At 44.0% G+C, this 25,419-nt stretch overlaps 1 protein-coding gene across 1 annotated transcript in view; it reads left to right on the forward strand.

The window, feature by feature from the left end:
• Positions 1-24,982, forward strand: part of LOC138947713 (uncharacterized) — a 52,688-nt gene extending 27,706 nt beyond the window's left edge. Inside the window, exons 3-17 of the mRNA XM_070319253.1 lie at positions 1,156-1,358; positions 5,776-5,872; positions 6,189-6,291; positions 6,664-6,863; positions 10,786-11,736; positions 12,826-13,005; positions 14,959-15,052; positions 15,512-15,628; positions 17,578-17,743; positions 18,714-18,793; positions 19,148-19,246; positions 20,905-21,031; positions 21,877-22,069; positions 23,517-23,659; positions 24,607-24,982. Coding sequence (XP_070175354.1) covers positions 1,156-1,358; positions 5,776-5,872; positions 6,189-6,291; positions 6,664-6,863; positions 10,786-11,736; positions 12,826-13,005; positions 14,959-15,052; positions 15,512-15,628; positions 17,578-17,743; positions 18,714-18,793; positions 19,148-19,246; positions 20,905-21,031; positions 21,877-22,069; positions 23,517-23,659; positions 24,607-24,738 — 2,885 coding nt within the window. The 3' untranslated portion in view covers positions 24,739-24,982. The remainder of the gene's footprint in view (positions 1-1,155; positions 1,359-5,775; positions 5,873-6,188; positions 6,292-6,663; positions 6,864-10,785; positions 11,737-12,825; positions 13,006-14,958; positions 15,053-15,511; positions 15,629-17,577; positions 17,744-18,713; positions 18,794-19,147; positions 19,247-20,904; positions 21,032-21,876; positions 22,070-23,516; positions 23,660-24,606) is intronic.
• The last annotated feature ends 437 nt before the right edge of the window (positions 24,983-25,419 follow it).

The following is a 25,419-nucleotide window of genomic DNA, read 5'->3' on the forward strand; positions in this document are numbered from 1 at the left end:
GAGAGAGTCCTCTCACGCAAAAAGGCGACACGCGATCACACACACACACACACACACACACACACTCACACAAACACACACTCACACACACACACAAACACACACTCACACACACACACACACACACGCATGCAAGCACGCAAGCACGCACGCACGAACACATGCTTGCATGCACAAACGCACACACGCACGCACGCACGCATGTACACACGCGAGTTTATGTTTTTCTAACATTAGTCTGTATTGTCATTCTAAGAGTTCATGATTGCACTGATGAAATTTGACAAATTAAATAAACTGGTGGCACGTACAAGCGAAAATGGAAATTCAGAAATGTGAATGCAATATCGCCTCTCAAAAAATCATTTGATTCTTCAACTTTTCCCGAGTGCCAAAAAGCCTCCTCAAACCCTTCTCTAAGTTTCTCGACAAAAAAGGTCTCCAACAAAATATTGAAATTGCAGTCAACACTTTTTTTTTGTAACTGAATATCATCCTCTCACGCGAAAAGGCGACACGCGATCACACACACACACACACACACACACACACACACACACACGTAACACACATACACACACACACACACACACACACACACACACGTAACACACATACACACGGGTACATACACACACACGCACGCACACACGAACATACACACACGCACACGCACACACACACACACACACACACACACACACACACTTATTAATCTTTTTCCTTCTTCTGCTTTTTGATGTTGTTTGTCTCACGGATGGATTGTGAGAAAAGGTCCAAGCTCAAACGTTAAATCCTTGTTTAAAGTTCAGCAAAGTTCAGTTCTCTGAACACAGTTTTCTTTCTTCTTGTTCCTCGACACTGCAGGAAAGCAAAGTTCTGTGCTGTTTGTGGGGGCGCTCACGTTGATGATGATGATGATGATGATGATGATGATGATGATGATGATGATGATGATGATGGGGATGATGAGGATGATGATGACGATGATGATGATGGGGTTGATGATGATGATGATGATGATGATGATGATGATGATGATCATGATCATGATGATGATGGGGATGATGATGATGATGATGATGATGGGGATCATGATGTTGATGTTGATGTTGATGATGATGATGATTTTTTGTTTCTCCGTATCTGCCCCAGTCTACGACGCAACGGGCAAGCAGGGTTCAGGGCTGTTCATGGGCGCGCTGACGTGGAAGGGCAACTTCCAGGAGTGCCTGAACACGCTCAAGTACGAGACGCACGACACGTTCTTCAACCACGACGACCACGAGCCCCAGGCCCAGTACTGCTCCGTCTTCCTCGCCACGCCTGACTGGCTGCAGGAGATCGTCACCTCGCTGGTATGTGGGTCTCGGTTCGGTTTACACAGCGGTAGTTGACCTTAGTTGATGTGCTGAATTCGTCATAGTTGGATTACTGATTGGGGGTGGAATTAGATTCTTGCAAAAGTAATGTCAGTATCAAATGTATGCCCTCGCCTCAATATTCTGGAAATAGACGATGTTCGTAATTCATATACAGGGTGGTCCAAAAAAACCACCCTATTTTCTTTTTCATCTAATTTTGACTGCGAAGAGAGATTTAGAAAATGTGTTCACCAAACAATCGCATAATGATGTGAGATTATGTCTTGCACATTTGCCAGAAACTGGTCTGTCCTTGGTAGTTGATAATATGCTCTATGTGTCACCCTCACCAATAGATGTTTTTGATGCCTTTGCCGACATCATTAATATATATTGTAATTCAATCAAGTTTGCGTTTTAATGAAACAGATCCTGTGATTGGTCAGAATGCCCCAACTCATTAGAAATTACAGGTGACTAATTGTCGATAGCCACTCGCTAAAAAATCCATTAACAACCTGCTGGCGAGGCGCATTGATACAGCCTCAACTAGTCTCGGTTAGCTTTGAGGGTCATTTTACAAGTAGGAAATATGAAGTACCAACGAAATATACCGTAAGGCATGCGAAGTGATGACTTCGAATACGTGACGTAAGTTGATGCATGAATTCTTCCGGACTACGTCAGTCAATTCCAAAGATCGCTTTTGTGATGAAAAGAATTTGTTTTGAGTTTGCTGTCCAGAAACCCGTCAAAAAAGAAGGGAAAATGTATGTGAAAGAAAACAAAACAGGAGGAGAGTGATACGATAGGAATACAGAGACATATTTCTTGGGACTTGACCCTTGCAGGTAGGTGGACTGAAAGTAGTGTGTGAACAGAACAGAACCAATTCTGTCTGTTTACCATCGCATGAAAGCAGGAAAGAGATCGTCGTCAGATTGAATTACAATAACATTAACACGCTTCCATTTGAAACTTCGAGGTCTTCATCGGGGATTGACGCCCTCCCAAAGTCTAATTGAAGCCCTCCGTCGCTTCGCTCCATCGGGCTTCAATTACCTTTGGTCGGGCGTCAATCCCCGATGAAGACCTCGAAGTTTCAAATGGAAGCATGTTAATGTGTAATTGACATTGTGTTGTCAACTTCACTAATATAATAATAATAATTGTCAGTAAGTACTGGTGTCACATGACTGATGTGAACCAGTTGATTGGCTAATGGCGATGCGCTTAAATCTGTTAGCGCACTCTTGGAGTGCGCTAACTTTTCCACAGAGCGTATTCTTACGCCCTTTGCCAAAGCGAGACTGTACTCTCATCCTCAGAATTAATTAATGACATGTAGCTTATATTCTCCACTTTACCAAAAACTAACCAAAACTTTCCTGCGGCTCAAAGCAGAAGTGTGTTTTTTTTATGACAGATCGCAGGCGCCTGTGGCACAGTGATTCCCACTGATCTAAAAATAGAAGAGGCTGTGTCTCTTCCACAATGGTCTCTTCTCGTTTTGACTTGCAAAGATTCTTCTCATATGCCGTGTTAGTGGCATGTAGCTTATTAACCACATTACCAAATGATGAGTTAGTATAAAATTCCCAGCGGCAAACACAAAACACAAGTGTTATTCCGATAACGTACCAGCTAGACCTTGGAAGTCGACTCTGTTATAGTAGACTACACTGAAATAGTACGACTGCATCAGTTCAGTAAATGAATGGTTTCCGAATTATTATTTCAAGGCAACAACAATCGGAATCGAAAACGTGTAGGGTTAAGAACGTTCTTACAATGTATACAACTTATTACCGGCCTGCCTCATGCGTGCAGACGAGCAAAACTCTGCTGCAGTTTAGTGGTTCGATTGCCCTAGCCGCCTAGCAGACGACATAAACCCCGCAGCAAATTAACATGTTGGGCGAATGTGAACAAACAAACGATGGGGATATAATACGTGTAGAGTTCAGAGCATTCTTACCGTTCAATATATAGTACCAGACTCCCCGATGAGTGAAGATACAACACGAGAAACATACCACATTTACTTTGAAAATGTGCTAACCGTGGCCTTGGAGTCAATATTCAAGGGGCAACACTTTGCACAGTCAATCTGTCGAAGCTCGATGAAGGTTTCGAATCGCAAATAACTAAGAGCACAGTCCTTTCTCCGAGTTTAAATGAGGTCTCTATGAAAGATCATCACTTTTTAGCTTAACGCTACTCTGGAATTTACCAACAGAAATTAAAACAAGAGTTTGCGTGTGACGAAAGCACGACACACTTGAGACAGCCCAAACAAAAGTAGATCTGACACAAACCTGACCGCACAGTTACGCCTATCCGAATGCGCATAGCAAAATGTGCGTTTTGAATCTTCTTTTTTCTCTGGCGATACTGACAATATCGATATTGAAACAATCCCAGTGCACTAAGGGATTTATAGAGCAAATCTCGAAAATAATTATTGAACTCAGCGCTATGCGCTTCGTTCAATAATGAATTTTCTCGATTTGCTCTATAAATCCCTTAGTGCACTGGGATGTCTCAATAACTTAAATAATAATAATAATAATGATAATAATAATAATTGTCAGTAAGTACTGGTGTCACATGACTGATGTGAACCAGTTGATTGGCTAATGGCGATGCGCTAAAACTGTTAGCGCACTCTTGGAGTGCGCTAACTTTTCCACAGAGCGTATTCTTCCGCCCTTTGCCTAAGCGAGAGTGTACTCTCATCCTCAGAATTAATTAATGACATGTAGCTTATATTCTCCACAATACCAATGATTATGACCATAAATTTCCTGCTTCTCAATTAAAGCAGAAGTGGTTTTTTTTTCTGACAGATTGCATGTGCCTGTGCCACAGTTGCCACTGATCTAAAAATAGAACCCGCTGTGTCTAATTTTTCAGTTTCGACTTGCGAAGATTCCTCTCATAACTATGCCATGTTAGTGGCATGTAGCTTATTATCCACATTACCAAATGATGAGTTAGTATACAATTCCCAGCAGCTAACAGAAAACACAAGTGTTATTCCGATAACGTAGCAGCTAGATCAGCACGTAGCAGACTACACTGAAATACGACTGCATCTGTTCAGTAAATGAATGTTTTCCGAATTATTATTTCAAGGCAAGAACAATCGGAATCGAAAACGTGTAGGGTTTAGAACGTTCTTATTACCTTATATTATATTATAAGACTTATTACCAGCCTGCCTCATGCGTGCAGACTCAGTGCAACGTGACGAGCAATTTTTGTTTTTGAAATGAGACTCAGTGCAGTGGTTCGATTGCCATAGCCTAGCAGACGACATAAATCCCGCTCAGCAAATTAACATGTTGGGCAAATGTGAACGATAAAACGATGGGGATATAATACGTGTGGGGTTCAGAGCATTCTTACCGTTCATATTTAGTACCAGACTCCCCGATGAGTGAAGATACCACACGAGAAACATGCCACATTTATTTTGAAAATGTGCTTTCCGTCGACCTTGGCAAGGGGCAAAACTCTGCACAGTCAATCTGTCGAAGCTCGATGAAGGTTTCGAATCGCAAATAACTAAGAGCACAGTCCTTTCTCCGAGTTTAAATGAGGTCTCTATGAAAGATCATCACTTTTTAGCTTAACGCTACACTGGAATTTACCAACAGAAATTAAAACAAGAGTTTGCGTGTGACGAAAGCACGACACACTTGAGACAGCCCACACAAAAGTAGATCTGACACAAACCTGACCACACAGTTACGCCTATCCAAATGCGCGTTGCAAAATGTGCGTTTTGAATCTTCTTTTTTCTCTGGCGGTACTGACAATATCGTTATTGAAACAATCCCAGTGCACTAAGGGATTTATAAAGCAAATCTCGAAAATAATTATTGAACTCAGCGCTATGCGCTTCGTTCAATAATGAATTTTCTCGATTTGCTCTATAAATCCCTTAGTGCACTGGGATGTCTCAATAACTTAAATAATAATAATAAGGGTATTTATAGGGCGCAAATCCTATAATAGTTCTAAGCGTCTCACAATCTTAATTATAATAATCTTAATAACAGCAACAATACACAACATAAGCGCCTTAAATCAATCTTAAATATAATAATCTTAATAACAGCAACAATACACATTAAAAACAAATAAACATTAAATAAATGGTAACACAATCACAAGCACGATACACAATTCAAATGAATCTATCGTTATCAACTACATGTGTGCTCGATGTATTGACCTTCATGAACGGGGTTCCGTGAAATCTTTACCACTAGTGTAGTCGTTAATGCTCTACAATAAGGCAGAAATTGCACTTTTGAGTGAATGCATTAGCAGATTAACGCGATGTACTTGTGCATTGTACTTACTTTACTGAGAAGATTCACCTGGCATGTCTACGTTTCAGGACCTGCCCTTTCCTGTACCCTTGACACCGTTCATCGCGGATATCTGTGTGCCAGCCGACTGCACAGAGCTCGACCTTCAGCACGTGGTACACAACTGTGAGTGACACCTCCACATGTCTGGCTACACTTTGCATGTTGCCTCTGCCTTGAACCTGACCTGTTTTGTTGTGTTTTATTGGGGGGAGGGGGGGACTATTTTCAGTAATACTTTTCTGCCTTTGCTATTTTTTCTTTCTTGTTAAAAAAAAGTATTTCGACTAAATTATTCCAGTACTGACGGTACCCTTCAAAATTCACGTGTTGCATTCGATTCAAAGTCAGTAATGCAAAGCCTACAGCCATGAACATTTGCTATAATTATATAGTGTTTTAACCCCCGTGTGTGTTACCCTCATGACAATGTGTGTTACAGTCGTAACGGAGAACGCGTGGGGTAACATGACGTTCACTGTGAGGGACACTCGCTGTTTTCACGGCAGACACATCGACTGGGACCCTTCTGCGCTCTGGACTGTGTACGTTTAACACTCACCTTTCTTGTTCATGACAAAAACACGCACGCACGTACGCACAGACGTACAATGCACAGTGACACATATGCACATATACACACGCACAGTCATCACGCTTGCACACACACACACACACACACACACACACACACACACACACACACACACACACACACACACACACACACACACACACACACACACACACACACACACACACACGTACGCACAAAAAAGAGGTGAATTTCGAGTTTTGCAGATTCATAAACAAAATCCTCAAGTGAGATTTGATTATGTGGGTTCTAGTAATCTACACACGTAATAGCCATGCTGTGTTGACTGTTCATGAAGTCTCAATCACTGTTCTCTTCACAGGGCGTTCCTGGTGTTCTTAGCCTGCTGTGTGTTCTGTGGCACCGCCTACGACATATATCTGCGCAGGCGCAAACTGCGCGTGAAACACGGGCCGGAGTTTATGATTGGCTACAAGAAAGACACGCGCCAGTACGGCATCCTAAAGGTCATCCTAGCCCCGCCCCCTAAGGACAAGCTACGTCGCAGGAACACCATTGGAGGTACGGGATTGGTTGTCTGATATGATTGAAAGCTACTTTATAAGGCAAGGCAAAACAAGAACACTTTGTAAGATTGCGAACAAGGTACATGTTCTCTCCAACGGTGTGTAAACGTTGTAGTCTACTTGCCAAAAAGAGTACCTGGAAATGTCTGTTCCTGTAAACTTTTATGACGGAAATGTAATCTATAGGGTACGAAGAGTCAAATTAGCTTGGTTGCCTAAAGTTACACTTTGGGAAATTCTCAGAATCCAAGATGGCCGCCCAACGGTCATCTTGAAGATGGTCAATATATAACTTTTGATCCAGATGGGCTAAAGAGTCGTGTAATACCTCAATATAGGTTTTTTTGATGTCAGCGAGTTCATTTCTGAGGTTGGTTTGTCAATCCTGTCAACAGAATCCAAGATGGCCGCCAAGATGGCCGTCAAAATATATAAAAACACATTTCTCGCCATATCTGGGTTTCTAAAGCAGCTAGATTCATGATCTTAGTGCTGATCATGTTTCCAAAGGCTGGGAAGCCGTTCTGATATCACCCAGATGCAAGATGGCTGCCAAGATGGCAGGTAAACGTCATTCACGCTCAAATCAATGTCACACAAAAATAAGGAAAACGCCATATTTGTTTGTCTTTTGTCTGAAAAAACATGTTAGCATCCAGTTAAAGAGGCAACTTTCAGGACCTCAATCAAGTCCATGTGGGAAAGTCCATGTCCAAAAGCAGCTTAGCTGGCACGCCACGACCGAAATAGAACTCTACTGCTCTTGCGTTACAGCAAACAAACGATTCAAACTTTGAAACCATATCTCCTTCTTCAATGTCAGCTTCTTTCTCGTCTTACTGGTCGTCTTCAACAAACTCCTCCTCTTCCTCTTCCTTCTCCTCCTCTTCCTCCTCCTCCTCGTCCTCCTCCTCCACCACAGGCTCATGCTTCGTGTAAGGGCTGCAGCAGCCACCTCCTCCCTCGCATTAACAGTATTCAGTGCACGTAAGTCTCCCACTGTGGCAACTGCACTTCTTCTCGCTGCACGCTTTCCCCTCGGCGCTGCAACTACAGCTCACGACATCTAAGAGCTGCTGCGGTGCTATCGGCGCATTAGACAGCGATTGTGTCACAGCACCAGATTCATCGATATCCCATCCGAAGCAGCGGATATCATGAGCCTCGGCTGGTGGATCTTTATGGTCTGCTGCTTTCCACAACATCATCTGCAGATGTGCTCGGAGAGCATGCAGCCTCAGGTTGCAATCTGTTGGTGGTAGCCTCTTCAAAGGTGGTGGTTTCTTCCTGCCCAGATACAGTTTGGATCTTGCACCATTGCGGGACTTGGCCTTCTTCTGACTGTACAGCGCGAGGAAGAATGAGTCGGCAGTGGCCTTAAGTTGGTCATGACTGACGTCTGGTTCCCCAAGGACATCTTGCAGGCCTAGGATGTCGCTGTTTCCAAGCACCTTGAGCGCTTACTTCTTGCCCTTGTAACAGGGGTACGACACGGTGTCACAGCCCGATAAGGCGTGCATGCCGAGTAGCTGACCACACTTGTCCCCCAATTTGTCCGCTGTTGCGCGAATGTCAAGCACCGTGCCGTCCCACTTCTCCATCTGGATGCTCTTCTGTATCCTCTTCCTCCATGCCAAGTACACGAGAAGGACGAACACATCAGTGTCGTCACACAGCACCCTGATCGTCTCCGCCCCGCCTGCTGCAGCCTTCAGCATGTAGCTGCACAGCGTGATATCCGCCTCCTCATGGGTGACAAGACAATCGAAACTGCTGACAAGCTCCACGTTGTTCTGCAGAGGATATCCACAGAGGATGTTGCTGAGGAGGCGTTTGTTGTTGGCATTCTTCATGATAGCTTCTCCGTGTGGGAGGGGGGTTGTGGGTGTCAGACGGAAGTCCTTTGATCCTTCCCCTGCCCTCCTCATCCTCTCGTGGTCCTTCGCAGTTGGCTGATTCTCATGGTACCTGTCAAACAACACCAGTTTCTGTGCTGCTGGAGGATAGCGGCTCAGTCGAGCGCCGAAACTCGCGACAAAATCTCCTGCTGTCCCCGCAACAGGCCACACAACATGGTACAGGAGTCGACCAGCACCACGTCTGGTGCAGGTGCGTTGTTGACCGGCACACCAAGACACTTGACGAGCACAGCCTTGTCTCCTTTCCTCAAACTCCCGAACTCGTCGATGAGAGATGGAGGTACGGGACTGAGTTCGTACTTGAAGATGTCTGTCGCCTTCACACCACGTTGTTGCCTAATGATCTGAAGCCGTACGAATAATGTTTCAATGTCAAAGATGGCCTTGTCTTTCACAACCACTACCTTTTTCATCTCCTGCATGGTCTTCACTTTCCTCTCGATCGGGCCATGGAATGTGCTGTGAAGCGAAGCGGCGAACTGTTCACTTTGAGTGCTGCCGATCTTGAGTGCATCTTGGACATTTAGGCCTACTTTTGCTGGCGCGATCTGCCCGTTGACGATGTTGTACAGGTCAGTGGACTCAACAATGAGAGGGTGCGAGTACTTCTGCAGTTCCTCTGCAATCTTCGTCCGGTCTGCTGCGTCCATCGCTCGCCTTCTTTCACCTTCCTCTTTGTGCTTGCTCTCCTTCTGTCCATCCCCACCATCGAGACCCATCGGCTTTTCTGAAAGTTGCCTCTTTAACTGGATGCTAACATGTTCTTTCAGACAAAAGACAAACAATATGGCGTTTTCCTTATTTTTGTGTGACATTGATTTGAGCGTGAATGGCGTTTACCTGCCATCTTGGCAGCCATCTTGCATCTGGGTGATATCAGAACGGCTTCCCAGCCTTTGGAAACATGGTCAGCACTAAGATCATGAATCTAGCTGCTTTAGAAACCCAGATATGGCGAGAAATGTGTTTTTATATATTTTGACGGCCATCTTGGCGGCCATCTTGGATTCTGTTGACAGGATTGACAAACCAACCTCAGAAATGAACTCGCCGACATCAAAAAACCTATATTGAGGTATTACACGACTCTTTAGCCCATCTGGATCAAAAGTTATATATTGACCATCTTCAAGATGACCGTTGGGCGGCCATCTTGGATTCTGAGAATTTCCCAAAGTGCAACTTTAGGCAACCAAGCTAATTTGACTCTCCGTACCCTATAGATTACATTTCCGTCATAAAAGTTTACAGGAACAGACATTTCCAGGTTTCATACATGACATAGAAGGCTGGCTGGTAGACTATTGTGCATTTTTTGTGTCAATCGGTCTTAGCTTCTTTCCTTCAAGTCGGTTACTGCAGGGCTACCCGCCGACGCTCTACCTTCTTTCCTTCAAGTCGGTTACTGCAGGGCTACCCGCCGACGCTCTACCTTCTTTCCTTCAAGTCGGTTACTGCAGGGCTACCCGCCGACGCTCTACCAGGAGGGTCCCGGGACCCTCAATTACACTTTTTACTAGAGGGTTCCAAAACCGGAAAGACTTTTGGGAGTTCTGTGACACAAAAGTGTTACTTGCCTTGTCTTGTTGGTTTGATTTGGTCTGTAAATGTGGGTCGATGGAGATCCTGCAGGACATTTTCTCGTCTACAAAATTCAGCCAAGTGAACGTTCTTGTCTATTCTGCATGGAAGCTAGCAGACGATTACATCAGTTCCGACTGTACGCATGATAACAAAAATTGAGTGAGTCCCGGGACCCGCTCATTTCAAGTTTAGTGCGTCACGGGACCCCCTTCCAGAAATTCTAGTAGCCTACGGTTTTTTCGGCTTCTATAGTGCGTATTGGGGAGCCGTGAAACTGGATTTTTGTTAGAGCGATTCTTGGGGTACGTGGAGATTGTCATGTAACGACTGTCGCATAACTTTTTAAGGCAGTTGATTTTAATTACTTTTGTAGTAGAAATATCCCCTGTAATTACCATTTCGCATTTCTTTCAGGCTATGAACAAACCGGTTATCAACTGTCGGAGATCAAGGTGAACAAAGGAAACGCCTTGGAGCGGAAAGCGTCATCAGAACCTGACGTCACTTCCCTTGCGTCAGAGGAACCAGTCTCACCCGTTTCAACTGGCTCCGGTACACGACCCGATATCCGACTACCAGCCACGAACACTGATGCGAAGAACGGTCCACTGGCAACGAAAACAGCTACAGTTGACACGAACAGTTCGCATATCAATGACGGGAGATACAAAAAACACTCACTCACACGAACAGACAACGAAACCATTTACGAAGCTGACGACGAAACCCCGGATCCTTTGAGTGAAGTCAAATCTCCTTTGCTGAACGACGCACAAAAACAAAATGCAACCAACGATATCGACACAACGAAAAGCAATAACACAGACAGTTCCAACACAACGAAAGACACTGCCGACCTTGAGTCGGGCGAGACACATAACAAATCCCGGTCAAAACTCCCTCTACTCAAGTCTCTTTTGGGGGACGCACTCCTGAAGCCCTCGCCAGAGAGGAAGGCAAGATCCGAGCAGAAGAAAGTCGAACATCTCAAAGTCTCCACATCCGATCCAGGCAAACTTGACCAAGTTGAATACGAACCATCCAGTCCCATACATGCAATAGGAAATTTAGAATTAGACGTCTCTCCCCCAGTAAGCCCTGCTAGTAACCTGTCCCCTTTCGATGCGAGAATGCCGGGTAGGGGTGGCGCTCCTACGAAAATCAAACGCACACCGGGGTGTGCACGACACGGGTCTGTGTACGAGAGACAGATGTCGAGCGTGTCTGAGGATGATGATTCCGTGTTTGGGGCGGCCCCGCACACACTGTACAACATTCCCGAAGAGTCGCCGATGTCGGATTTTGCTAAGAGGAACGATGGCATCAAACCTGAGGTGGTTATTAGAAAGGCGCCCATTGTCAGAGGTAAGGATCGAAGAGACGACATGATTCTGATATTTTGAAATTTTGACGTGGTAATCAGCTGTATGACAATTGTGATTGAATGATTGATTGATTGGTTCATTGATGGATTGATTGATTGATTGATTGATTGATTGATTGATTCATTGATTGATTGATTGATTGATTGATTCATTCATTCATTCATTCATTCATTCATTCATTCATTTATTCATTCATTCATTCATTGAAAACTGAACTTATCTCAGTTTCTTTTTCCCTGTCTGGTTTTTGGTGTTTAAGGGGCGAGGGAGGTGAGAGATTCCGTCTGCAAAGTAAGGAACTGCGCTCGTATTCGTGCTGTCTGAACCTGAAGACGTCAAACACAAAATTCAAAAATTCCCACTAGGTTTTGGAAACACATGCACTCAGAGTTTTGAGATTTTTATTGACTAAACTCATTAATTAATGTAACTTGAATGCAATCCCGTAGTCCGGACTTCGTCGAACATTGCTTGACCAAAATGTCAATCAATTTGGTTGAAAATTGAGGGCGTGACAGTGCTGCCTCAACTTTCAATAAAATCCGGATATGACGTCACCAAAGACATTATCAGGATAACTGTCGGATCTTTGGCGTTGTCCACTGTAAACTTCCAATTTGTGTCTGTTAAGGAAACCATTACTCCTGACATTTCTCCTGAAAACATTACTCCTGACATTTTTCTTGACATTACTCCTGACATTTCTCCTGAAAACATTACTCCTGACATTTCTCCTGAAAACATTTGTTTCTCTTGGTTTTTGTGTAAGTATTGTGTAGTCGTGGTTTATTCCATGGTAGTAGTCTTTAACTGATTTATATACTTTTTCATGGATCAAATAACCAAAGGGAAGTACGCGCTCTAAATGCGTTGGACATGTGTAATAGAGTAAGCGAGAGTTGTACTGAACCAATCTCCTGGCACCTGAGAGAATAACAAACATTGAAATGAACAAGCGACTTTCATCCTTAAGTGCGCTTTATAAACTCTCGTATTATTATTTATTATTATCCTCATACTGTTTCATAATTTTACAATGAAACAACACTGTTTACCCCATAACCTGCAGGACTAAGTTTGCTGCGCGACATGATCCTGTCCTTCTCCTTCCGGCGCAGCACGAAGCGCGTGATGGCGGAGGGATCTGCGGACACTCTGTTCTGTCTGAACGGTGTGCGTGTGCTGAGCATCTCGTGGATCGTGCTGGGCAACGTCTACATGATCCTGTACCTCAACCCTGACGTGGTGGGTAAGTCAGCAACATCACGCGTCACGTTGCATCTTGACATTGTGATGTAGGCTAGTTATTATACGTTATCCTCTACCTCAACCATGACGTGGTGGGTAAGTCAGCAACATCACGCGTCACGTTGCATCTTGACATTGTGATGTAGGCTAGGCAGCAACATCACGCGTCACGTTGCATCTTGACATTGTGATGTAGGCTAGGCAGCAACATCACGCGTCACGTTGCATCTTGACATTGTGGTGTAGGCTAGTCAGCAACATCACGCGTCACGTTGCATCTTGACATTGTGATGTAGGCTAGTCAGCAACATCACGCGTCACGTTGCATCTTGACATTGTGATGTAGGCTCGTCAGCAACATCACGCGTCACGTTGCATCTTGACATTGTCATGTAGGCTAGTCAGCAACATCACGCGTCACGTTGCATCTTGACATTGTGGTGTAGGCTAGTCAGCAACATCACGCGTCACGTTGCATCTTGACATTGTGATGTAGGCTAGGCAGCAACATCACGCGTCACGTTGCATCTTGACATTGTGATGTAGGCTAGTCAGCAACATCAGGCGTCACGTGACATTGTGATGTAGGCTAGTCAGCAACATCACGCGTCACGTTGCATCTTGACATTGTGGTGTAGGCTAGTCAGCAACATCACGCGTCACGTTGCATCTTGACATTGTGGTGTAGGCTAGTCAGCAACATCACGCGTCAGGTTGCATCTTGACATTGTGATGTAGGCTAGTCAGCAACATCACGTGGCACAGATGACAGTCTGCCTCTTTTTTATGTTCTATGTTTTATGTGTGTTGTCCTGTAAAAAATGTTGGTTATAATCGTTTACAGGCAGGCAGGCTGTGCCGAAGAACATTTCCCATTTTTATGTAATATTTTAATGGACAATAAAGTGCTGTTATTGTTATTATTGTTGTTGGTAAAATTTGAGAGTACTGTCAGCAATAGATGGATTCCGAAAATAACTCCGTCGGGTTTGAATGGGTTGCTGGAGAGTTACCTTTTCTTGCAAAACCACCGACAAACAAAGGATGGAGAGATTACTGGCGGCGAGAGGATCGGAACACGTGTTTCCGACCGATTTCTCGCCAGTGATTGGTCCATCCTTTGTTTGTCGGAGGTTTTGCAAGAAAAGCTGACTCTTTCACAACACCTACAAACCTGAAGGAGATATTTCCAAAAGTCGTCTATTCAAGGAAGCTTCTGCAAGATACCACACGAAGAGAACCGTGGTATGGTGTTGAAACTAGAGGCGTTGTGACTTTGAAATTCAATTCATTACATAATCTTTATTTGCATGTTCAAGGGACATAACAAAAGTGTTGACGAGCAGAGTAAGTTTGGGACATTGTTCTTGTTTACCTCCTACATTTTTGTTGTTGTTTATCTCGGTACACCGTTTGGTCAAGTGTCATTCATTGTGAATCAGTAAACCGCTCCATGGTCATATATGCGAATCCTTGCCTGTCTGGTTTTTTAATCCAAGGATAAGAACATATATGCCCATTTTGAAATTTTGGTCTAAATTCGAAATGTATTAACTAGTTTGTCTTCATCGGTCATTGTCCATTCTCATCTCTGTTTGTAGTGTTTGTTTGCATTGAAGCAAGTTAGTCCAAAATATTTTAGGGACGTTAGAGCTTTCTGCGAGCACAACCCAGATGTAAATATTACAACTAACATTCAACTAAAAAGAAACCATGGTCGCTCGTTAGTTGAACGTTCGGTGTGATTCTGTCTGTCTTTTTCTTTACTGATTTTTTTCTGTTCTTTCTCTTTCTGTCATTTTTCCTTATATTTGCTGACGAAGACATTGTGTCTAAACCGGCACATGGTCGTGTTCACGATGAAAGGTCCATGTTTCTGGTGAGTACATTTTTATTGTTATTGTGTTTATAGTTCTTCTCACGTGCAGGCTATTGTCCCTATTGTGTCGTACAGATAACCACGTGGACGGAGTAAAGCTGACCCAGACACTGTGGGTGCAGGCTGTCATCAACACCACTCTGGCTGCAGACTCCTTCTACATCCTCAGGTAAATACCCCACTCCCTCTTCCGTCTTTCTCCTTGTTCGACATCTATCACTTTTGTTCTTGTTTGATTGCAAATATTTATTTATTTTTGACTCCAATTATACGCGGCGCGGTAGTTTTAGCAGGGACAGATTGTAAGACCAGACGTCAGCCTAAAATCTTTATCCGTGACTACTAAAGTTCGTTCGTTCGTTCGTTCGTTGGTTCGTTCGTTTTCTCAAATACATGTTTAATGCCCTCGCTATAAAACAATTAGGGACATGCTCATGGTATATCCAACATTCCTAGATCTCTCTCTCGTCCTGACTCTTCTTTCAAGCTAGCGGCTGACTCTTTATACATCCTTTGATCCCACACTCCTTGCTCGTTGTTTCTCCCTGACTCGTATGTGGTTGCATTGCATTGTATTGTTATGAAGTAACGAAGCCCTAGCTACACATATGTATGGTTTATGTTCCAGTGGCACGCTGGGAGCCTACAACTTCATGAAGAGTAAGAAAGACTTCAAGGGGAAGAGTATGTCAGAGGTCATGACCTGGAAAGAGTACGGCATGATCATCTTCCATCGTCTGGTCAGGTCAGGATTTTGGGAGTTGATACAATTATGTTTTGTGACTTCTAGTCTAAAGGCGTATTCAGAGATAGACCTATGTTGATACAATTATGTTTTGTGACTTCTAGTCTAAAGGCGTATTCAGAGATAGACCTTTGTTGATACAATTATGTTTTGTGACTTCTAGTCTAAAGGCGTATTCAGAGATAGACCTTTGTTGATACAATTATGTTTTGTGACTTCTAGTCTAAAGGCGTATTCAGAGATAGACCTTTGTTGATACAATTATGTTTTGTGACTTCTAGTCTAAAGGCGTATTCAGAGATAGACCTATGTTGATATAAGTATGCTTTGTGTCTTCTAGTCTAAAGGCGTATTCAGAGATAGACCTATGTTGATATAAGTATGCTTTGTGTCTTCTAGTCTAAAGGCGTATTCAGAGATAGACCTTTGTTGATACAATTATGTTTTGTGACTTCTAGTCTAAAGGCGTATTCAGAGATAGACCTTTGTTGATACAATTATGTTTTGTGACTTCTAGTCTAAAGGCGTATTCAGAGATAGACCTTTGTTGATACAATTATGTTTTGTGACTTCTAGTCTAAAGGCGTATTCAGAGATAGACCTTTGTTGATACAATTATGTTTTGTGACTTCTAGTCTAAAGGCGTATTCAGAGATAGACCTTTGTTGATACAATTATGTTTTGTGACTTCTAGTCTAAAGGCGTATTCAGAGATAGACCTTTGTTGATACAATAATGTTTTGTGACTTCTAGTCTAAAGGCGTATTCAGAGATAGACCTTTGTTGATACAATTATGTTTTGTGACTTCTAGTCTAAAGGCGTATTCAGAGATAGACCTTTGTTGATACAATTATGTTTTGTGACTTCTAGTCTAAAGGCGTATTCAGAGATAGACCTTTGTTGATACAATTATGTTTTGTGACTTCTAGTCTAAAGGCGTATTCAGAGATAGACCTTTGTTGATACAATTATGTTTTGTGACTTCTAGTCTAAAGGCGTATTCAGAGATAGACCTATGTTGATACAATTATGTTTTGTGACTTCTAGTCTAAAGGCGTATTCAGAGATAGACCTATGTTGATACAATTATGTTTTGTGACTTCTAGTCTAAAGGCGTATTCAGAGATAGACCTATGTTGATACAATTATGTTTTGTGACTTCTAGTCTAAAGGCGTATTCAGAGATAGACCTATGTTGATACAATTATGTTTTGTGACTTCTAGTCTAAAGGCGTATTCAGAGATAGACCTATGTTGATACAATTATGTTTTGTGACTTCTAGTCTAAAGGCGTATTCAGAGATAGACCTATGTTGATACAATTATGTTTTGTGACTTCTAGTCTAAAGGCGTATTCAGAGATAGACCTATGTTGATACAATTATGTTTTGTGACTTCTAGTCTAAAGGCGTATTCAGAGATAGACCTATGTTGATACAATTATGTTTTGTGACTTCTAGTCTAAAGGCGTATTCAGAGATAGACCTATGTTGATACAATTATGTTTTGTGACTTCTAGTCTAAAGGCGTATTCAGAGATAGACCTTTGTTGATACAATTATGTTTTGTGACTTCTAGTCTAAAGGCGTATTCAGAGATAGACCTTTGTTGATACAATTATGCTCTGTGTCTTCTAGTCTCCAGATGAATTTATTTGTAGACCTAAGTGTAACAGCAACCAAGTCGTCTCTTTTTGACCCTCTCTTTTGAAGTGAAATCTCTGACTTAAAAAGCTGAAACAAAAGTTCCAAAAGAAACCAAACGTGAATAATGGCGTTACGTAAACATTCTGTCACTTCTTCAGCGTGTTTCCCGAGAAAGTGACAAAGAATTTCGAGAACGAAATCTGTCTTGGTGACTTCAACATAGCAGAAGAAAATCAATCGTAAGGCTGTGGATGTATCGGTATCGTATATCATTAAGCTTATTTTTTCCTGTACTGTTTCAGGATCGGGCCGTGCTATTGGCTGGCCATCCTCCTCTTCACTAACCTGATGCCCTACATGGGCAAAGGGCCGCGCTGGACGTACGAGATTCAGGCCGTGGCCACCTGTAAAGACAAGTGGTGGGCCAACGCTTTCTTCTTCTCCAACTTCTACGAGGCTGATAGCATGGTGTGTGTTCCTTCCCTGATGAGTTTAGAACTGTGTTGTGACTTTGTGATCATACAAGGTTTAATGTTTTTCTGAGGTCACTTAATTGGCTTGGTTGAGTGATAGAAATGCGAGGTACAAACGTGCGGCCTTGTCGGTTTCGTAGAGTTGAAGAAACAGAGCCTGCATTCCAGATCTGTTTTCTTTGTTTGTTTGTTGTTTGTTTGTTTGTTGTTGTTGTTGTTGTTGTTGTTGTTGTTTGGCTGTGCGTTATCAACTAGTTGGAACACTTCTAATGGAACTGATCAGCAACAGAAAATGATAGCCATTACTGATGAAAGATTGGTTTGCCTTTCACACTGGGCGATCTGGTTAGAAATGTCGTCGCGCACGGCAACTGCTGTCTTGTTTCCTTTCACCGTTTAATATCTGATTTGTTATGTTATTGTGTACGTTTTGAGGAAAACACTGACGACGCGTTTGCAGAGTATCGGTACATTCATCGTCTGGCAGCATTTGATCCCCTGTGTATTACTTTTGGAGAAGAAAACAACACTCTAGGAGTGTCTAACACGCCACTTTATCATAGTTTGCCACTTCCCAAAGATGTATGTCCTTTCTGGTTTCTGTTTCACGGAAAGTAAATCGGGTTTAACCATGCCTGCCAAACAATCTAAACGGAGAATGTTCTTTGGGGGAAATGAAGGTAATTTGGGTGAATATGGGTCTTTGCATTATACGGCTGGAGGTCTTACTCAAAAACGTTCAAGGAAAGAACAATTTTCCGTTTTCTACCATAACTTTACTTCGTTGTGACCTTGCCATTTTTACGAGGGTCAACCAGACTTGCGTCTTGTGTGAAGGTCGTGGAACCATGACAACGTGTGCATTACAAGAAAGTTGAAGATGATTTTTCCAGTTGTCCCCCCTTTTTTGACTGAAATAAGGAGTGACAGATTAGGCTGCTCAGGGTGTGCGTTGTATGTTGCAGTGTATGCCTCACACCTACTACCTGGTCAACGACTTTCAGTTCGGTCTGCTCAGTCCTCTCTTCCTCATTCCATTGTTATGGTGAGTTCTTTGAAGATTCAATGCTATTTTGTCTGAATCTTAGATATGCCTTCTTACCCGAGTAAAGCATTCTGGTTTCACTAGTTGTTACGTAGCCAATCTACGCTGAACAACGTTTTCCTGGTGTTTCAAGCATGTCAGATGTGTAAGGTCAAGAAACGTGTATCCTGATTTCACTAGCTGTAATACAGCGTTCTGTTTATCAGTCAGTATAGAGCGTTCTGTTATGCAGTGTTGTCTTGTGTTTCAGGATGCCAGAGGTAGGTTTTATGATGCTGGTGGGGATACAAAGACTGTCAATGTACATCCGTCAGTGTACAGCGTTCAGTGTACAGCATGTGTGTTGTGTTTCAGCATGCCAGAGCTGGGCTTCATGATGCTGGCAGGCCTTGTTGTGATACAGATTCTGTCCACTCTCATCCTCAACCAGGGCATCAACGGTAACGTGCTCAGGTCAGTTATATTGCCTTCCACAGGTCTCTCCCTTCTTAGCTGTCATTTCTGATCTATTGGTCGCTGATGCCCGACACAAGTCATAATGTTAATTTTATTATTGAAACACCCGTAAATTGGGTTTCACTCTGTCTGACGACATGTTCTAGATATTGTTCTCTTCTCCTTTTAAAACGGCCTAGTTTTAAATGCCAATCCCAGAAAACGCAAGAAGCCAGTGAACAGTCGTGATGCATTTCAAACATGTGCACAAGACTCGACAAACTCTCATTTGATATTGTTTCATGCATTTGCAAGTTGGCCTGTTATATTTTGGTCTTAATAATTAGGTCATTTTGCTTTGTCGATCTGGAATGCAAAATTAGTCTATGATAATTAACAGAATCAATTAACATCGATTGTTGTCTGTTGTCTGTCTTGTTTGTCAACTATTCTAAGATAAGTAGCAGCGTCAGTTATCATCGGGCTTGTCTGTTGTCTGTCTTGTTTGTCAACTATTCTAAGATAAGTAGCAGCGTCAGTTATCATCGGGCTTGTCTGTTGTCTGTCTTGTTTGTCAACTATTCTAAGATAAGTAGCAGCGTCAGTTATCATCGGGCTTGTCTGTTGTCTGTCTTGTTTGTCAACTATTCTAAGATAAGTAGCAGCGTCAGTTATCATCGGGCTTGTCTGTTGTCTGTCTTGTTTGTCAACTATTCTAAGATAAGTAGCAGCATCAGTTATCATCGGGTTTCTCTGTTGTCTGTCTTGTTTGTCAACTATTCTAAGATAAGTAGCAGCGTCAGTTATCATCGGGCTTGTCTGTTGTCTGTCTTGTTTGTCAACTATTCTAAGATAAGTAGCAGCGTCAGTTATCATCGGGCTTGTCTGTTGTCTGTCTTGTTTGTCAACTATTCTAAGATAAGTAGCAGCATCAGTTATCATCGGGCTTGTCTGTTGTCTGTCTTGTTTGTCAACTATTCTAAGATAAGTAGCAGCGTCAGTTATCATCGGGCTTGTCTGTTGTCTGTCTTGTTTGTCAACTATTCTAAGATAAGTAGCAGCGTCAGTTATCATCGGGTTTGTCTGTTGTCTGTCTTGTTTGTCAACTATTCTAAGATAAGTAGCAGCGTCAGTTATCATCGGGCTTGTCTGTTGTCTGTCTTGTTTGTCAACTATTCTAAGATAAGTAGCAGCGTCAGTTATCATCGGGCTTGTCTGTTGTCTGTCTTGTTTGTCAACTATTCTAAGATAAGTAGCAGCGTCAGTTATCATCGGGTTTGTCTGTTGTCTGTCTTGTTTGTCAACTATTCTAAGATAAGTAGCAGCGTCAGTTATCATCGGGCTTGTCTGTTGTCTGTCTTGTTTGTCAACTATTCTAAGATAAGTAGCAGCATCAGTTATCATCGGGTTTGTCTGTTGTCTGTCTTGTTTGTCAACTATTCTAAGATAAGTAGCAGCGTCAGTTATCATCGGGCTTGTCTGTTGTCTGTCTTGTTTGTCAACTATTCTAAGATAAGTAGCAGCGTCAGTTATCATCGGGTTTGTCTGTTGTGTATCTTGTTTGTCAACTTTAAAAGGCCGATAGTTCGACGTTTTTGTGAATGTGTTGTTTTGTCCAAAAATCAACGTTCCAATAATGTAGACTTTCTTTTTGTTTGACCTTTGACATGTTGCAGAATGGGAAACACGGACTACTTTTCCAAGGTGTACGTCAAGCCGTACTGCCGTATGGGTGTGTACGCCATCGGGATGGGATTGGGGTACATTCTGCATGCCACAAAGCGACAGATCAAGTTCAGAAGGGTATGTATGTACCCTGTGTATGTTTGAGTGCCTGTCTGTCTGGCTGTCTGGCTGGCTAGCTGGCTGGCTGTGTACGCGTGTGTGTGTTGCTGCGATGTTTATATGTGTGTGTGTGTGTGTGTGTGTGTGTGTGTGTGTGTTTATGTCTGTCTGTCTGTCTGTCTGTCTGTCTGTCTGCCTATATCTGTGGCAGCGATGTGTTTTGGTGTGCGTGCGTTTATACGAAAGTGCCTGCTTGCGTGTATAGATGCGTTCAAGTGGGCTTGTACTCGTGCTTAACTCCTCATGCATGCTTGCACAGAGAAGTCTCCATGGAACTCGATTGTGAATCTGGAGCTCTGTTCCATGTGCTGAATTCTCTGTGTTAGATGGTTGGTTTTGGTAGTAATAATTCGTTTGTTCGTTATTCGCCAATAGCTGATCCGAATTCAGAATGCTTTATGGGATGTGAAGCTTTGTTTTCATCATTTGTGGTCTCCCTTGCCTGTCGCCACTAAATTTGAAGAAAGCCCCCCCACCAGCTTCATTTCCACACACACGCCTCCCATCCTGAAATCCATTGTAAGCAACACATCAGACGAATTCTGAAAATAACTCTGTCGGGTTTGTAGGAGTTGTGAAAGAGTGAATGCCCTTGCTTTTACTCGAACAAATATTGGAGGGGCCAATCACTAGCGAAGGGACGAAAACACGTGTACACTGAGGATCGATCGAGCACGTGCGCATTTGTCTGTCCGAGGAACAAGCAAGGGCATTAACTCTTTCACAACCCATACAAACCCGACGGAGTAATTTCCGAACATCATCTATTCTGGTTCTAGAATTCACCGTTCAATCTGTTGCAGATTCCTTTGGTGATCTTCTGGTTGTTGGCGTTGGTGGTGGTGGCGGTGTTGCCCTACATCACGTACCTGGAGAACAGAGCGGGCGGCAGGAAGTGGACTGGCATGGAGACGGCCTTGTTCGAGGCGTTGTCCAGACCGCTGTGGGGCCTGGCTCTGGCATGGGTCATCTATGCCTGTAGCACGGGCCAGGGGGGTGAGTGTAACAAGTGTTAGTGTAACAAGTGTTAGTGTTTGAGGCGTTGTCCAGACCGCTGTGGGGCCTGGCTATGGCCTGGGTCATCTGTGCCTGTAGCACGGGCCAGGGGGGTGAGTGTAACAAGTGTTAGTGTTTGAGGCGTTGTCCAGACCGCTGTGGGGCCTGGCTCTGGCCTGGGTCATCTATGCCTGTAGCACGGGCCAGGGGGGTGAGTGTAACAGGTGTTAGTGTTTGAGGCGTTGTCCAGACCGCTGTGGGGCCTGGCTCTGGCCTGGGTCATCTATGCCTGTAGGACGGGCCAGGGGGGTGAGTGTAACAGGTGTTAGTGTTTGAGGCGTTGTCCAGACCGCTGTGGGGCCTGGCTCTGGCATGGGTCATCTATGCCTGTAGTACGGGCCAGGGGGGTGAGTGTAACAAGTGTTAGTGTAACAAGTGTTAGTGTTTGAGGCGTTGTCCAGACCGCTGTGGGGCCTGGCTCTGGCATGGGTCATCTATGCCTGTAGCACGGGCCAGGGGGGTGAGTGTAACAAAATGTTCGAGGCGTTGTCCAGACCGCTGTGGGGCCTGGCTCTGGCATGGGTCATCTATGCCTGTAGCACGGGCCAGGGGGGTGAGTGTAACAGGTGTTTGTGTTTGAGCCGTTGTCCAGACCGCTGTGGGGCCTGGCTCTGGCCTGGGTCATCTATGCCTGTAGGACGGGCCAGGGGGGTGAGTGTAACAGGTGTTAGTGTTTGAGGCGTTGTCCAGACCGCTGTGGGGCCTGGCTCTGGCCTGGGTCATCTATGCCTGTAGGACGGGCCAGGGGGGTGAGTGTAACAGGTGTTAGTGTTTGAGGCGTTGTCCAGACCGCTGTGGGGCCTGGCTCTGGCCTGGGTCATCTATGCCTGTAGGACGGGCCAGGGGGGTGAGTGTAACAGGTGTTAGTGTTTGAGGCGTTGTCCAGACCGTTGTGGGGCCTGGCTCTGGCCTGGGTCATCTATGCCTGTAGGACGGGCCAGGGGGTGAGTGTAACAAGTGTTAGTGTTTGAGGCGTTGTCCAGACCGCTGTGGGGCCTGGCTCTGGCATGGGTCATCTATGCCTGTAGCACGGGCCAGGGGGGTGAGTGTAACAGGTGTTAGTGTTTGAGGCGTTGTCCAGACCGCTGTGGGGCCTGGCTCTGGCCTGGGTCATCTATGCCTGTAGCGCGGGCCAGGGGGTGAGTGTTAATGAAGACATGAGAGACTTATATTTAGACGAGTAGGTTGTGAATGTTAATTTTTATACCAACATGTCGCCTGTTGGAATGAAAGGGAAATAAGCATGGACAAGTTAGGGTTTGTCTGACTACGTTACTTCTTTTCGGGTTATACAATCACAAGGACGAATGAAAGATGGACATGATCCGCTCATATCACAATTTAATCCTCATTTATTTACTCCTTCTTTGCTGGTATGTCCTTACAGCGTTCATCAACAAGCTGTTGTCGTGGAACGCCTTCGTGCCCCTGTGTCGCACCACGTACGGCGTGTACCTTCTGCACCCCATGCTGATCGCGGTCGTCATCAGCTCGCGTCACAACGGCGTTTACATCGACTTCGCTGAACTGGTTTGTACACCATGTTTTGAGTTGCAAGCAAACACGCACGCACGCACGAACGCACGTACGAACGCACGTATCAATGAACGCACGCATGCACGCACTCACATACGCACTCGCACGTATACACACACACACACACACACACACACACACAAGCACGCACGCACGCACGCACGCACGCACGCACACATGTATAGCACGCACGCACACACACACGCACGCAGGTACGCAAGCACACACACACACACACACACACACACACACACACACACACACACACACACACACACACACACACACGCAACCCGTTGTGCATCGTACTTGTATAGCAGTTCACACATGAATGCTGTCCGCGTGAGAGCTATAGAGAATACTAGATGGCTTGCTGTGTCGTACCAGATTCACACGAGTTGATTTTTGAAATATTGAACTGCGAGCGAAAGCGAGCTGTTCACTATTTGAAAAAGCAACGAGTGTAAATCTGGTAAGATACAGCAAGTCATGTAGTATTCTGTTTATCCTACATACTGTACTTACGTTTATTTTACTGAAAATGTCCTGCAGTCGAGGCAGCTAAATTGAAGACGCTTGTTTTGGAAACTCGATCTCTTCTAAAGCCTCGTGCAATCTATTATACGTCAAAGCAAAGAAACGTCACTCTGAAAGTGTGGCGTGACGTGTTAGTTCTAAAAATTCATCGAGGGTAATTAGCGAGCGCAATTTTTGTTTCTATAATGACGATTGTCTCGGTGACTTTGGCATCATAAGCAGTGGAAAAACAGGTCCCTGCCAGACTTGCTTGACATGACCTCATTTACATGATATACACACGTGTGATTTGAACGATTATTATCTCACGGGTGTCTCTCTCACGTATGTAGGATAAATTGGCTTATCCCCCTTGTGGTCGCATTGATGATTATTGTCTTACTTATTGCCTCTTTGCATTTCAGAGCTATGAGTTCGTGGCGAACTTGGCTGTGTCTTACCTCCTGGCCTTTGTTCTTATCACCTTCGTGGAGTGTCCTTTCGTCTGTCTGGAGAGCAATGTCAGAGCACACATCGGACAGCGTAAAAAGAAATGACGTCAGCGATGACGTGGTAAATGACTCTTACACACGAGACGTTGATGATGATTTGACGGTGATAGAGAATTGATTTTTAAGATTTTACGTTGATGATGATGCCTAAGACATGATAGAGCAAATTTACTGCACACTTTTACATTATATTAAGGGACACAACGATTATGGAGTGAATGGTGATGTTCGAATGACGTTTTAAATATGACGTCAGCAGTGATGGTTTGAGTAACGCTTGAATGCAAGGGCAGGGCCGGATCTGGGGGGGGGGGGGGGGGGTTCCTGGGGTTCCGGAACCCCCCCCCCCCCCTGGCCATCCAATGTACCTCTCAGAGAAAAACAAATAATGTGGACTTTGGACCCCTGCCTTCAGTTGGAACCCCCCCCCCCCCCCCTCAAACGAACTTGGTCCGGCCCTGAAGGGGGTGTAACTCTCTTTGCCGTTCACTGAAATGATCAAAAGCGCAAGTGGAAATCACATGCAATGCTTATAAATTGACTGCTCTTCGTGAAATTTAAAAAAAACTAAAACAAGTTGCAATTTTGTACATTTGGTTAAAAAAAAGCCTAACGTATCAAAGACAATAGTATGATTCACTTGATTTTGAAAATTTTAGATGTACTGTGAGATGCAGCAGTTGTTTTCATAGTGAAGTTTTTTTCTTCGTGCAAACTCGATCGTTA

Source organism: Littorina saxatilis, linkage group LG14 (genome assembly GCF_037325665.1).
Source record: "Littorina saxatilis isolate snail1 linkage group LG14, US_GU_Lsax_2.0, whole genome shotgun sequence".
NCBI lineage: Eukaryota > Metazoa > Mollusca > Gastropoda > Littorinimorpha > Littorinidae > Littorina > Littorina saxatilis.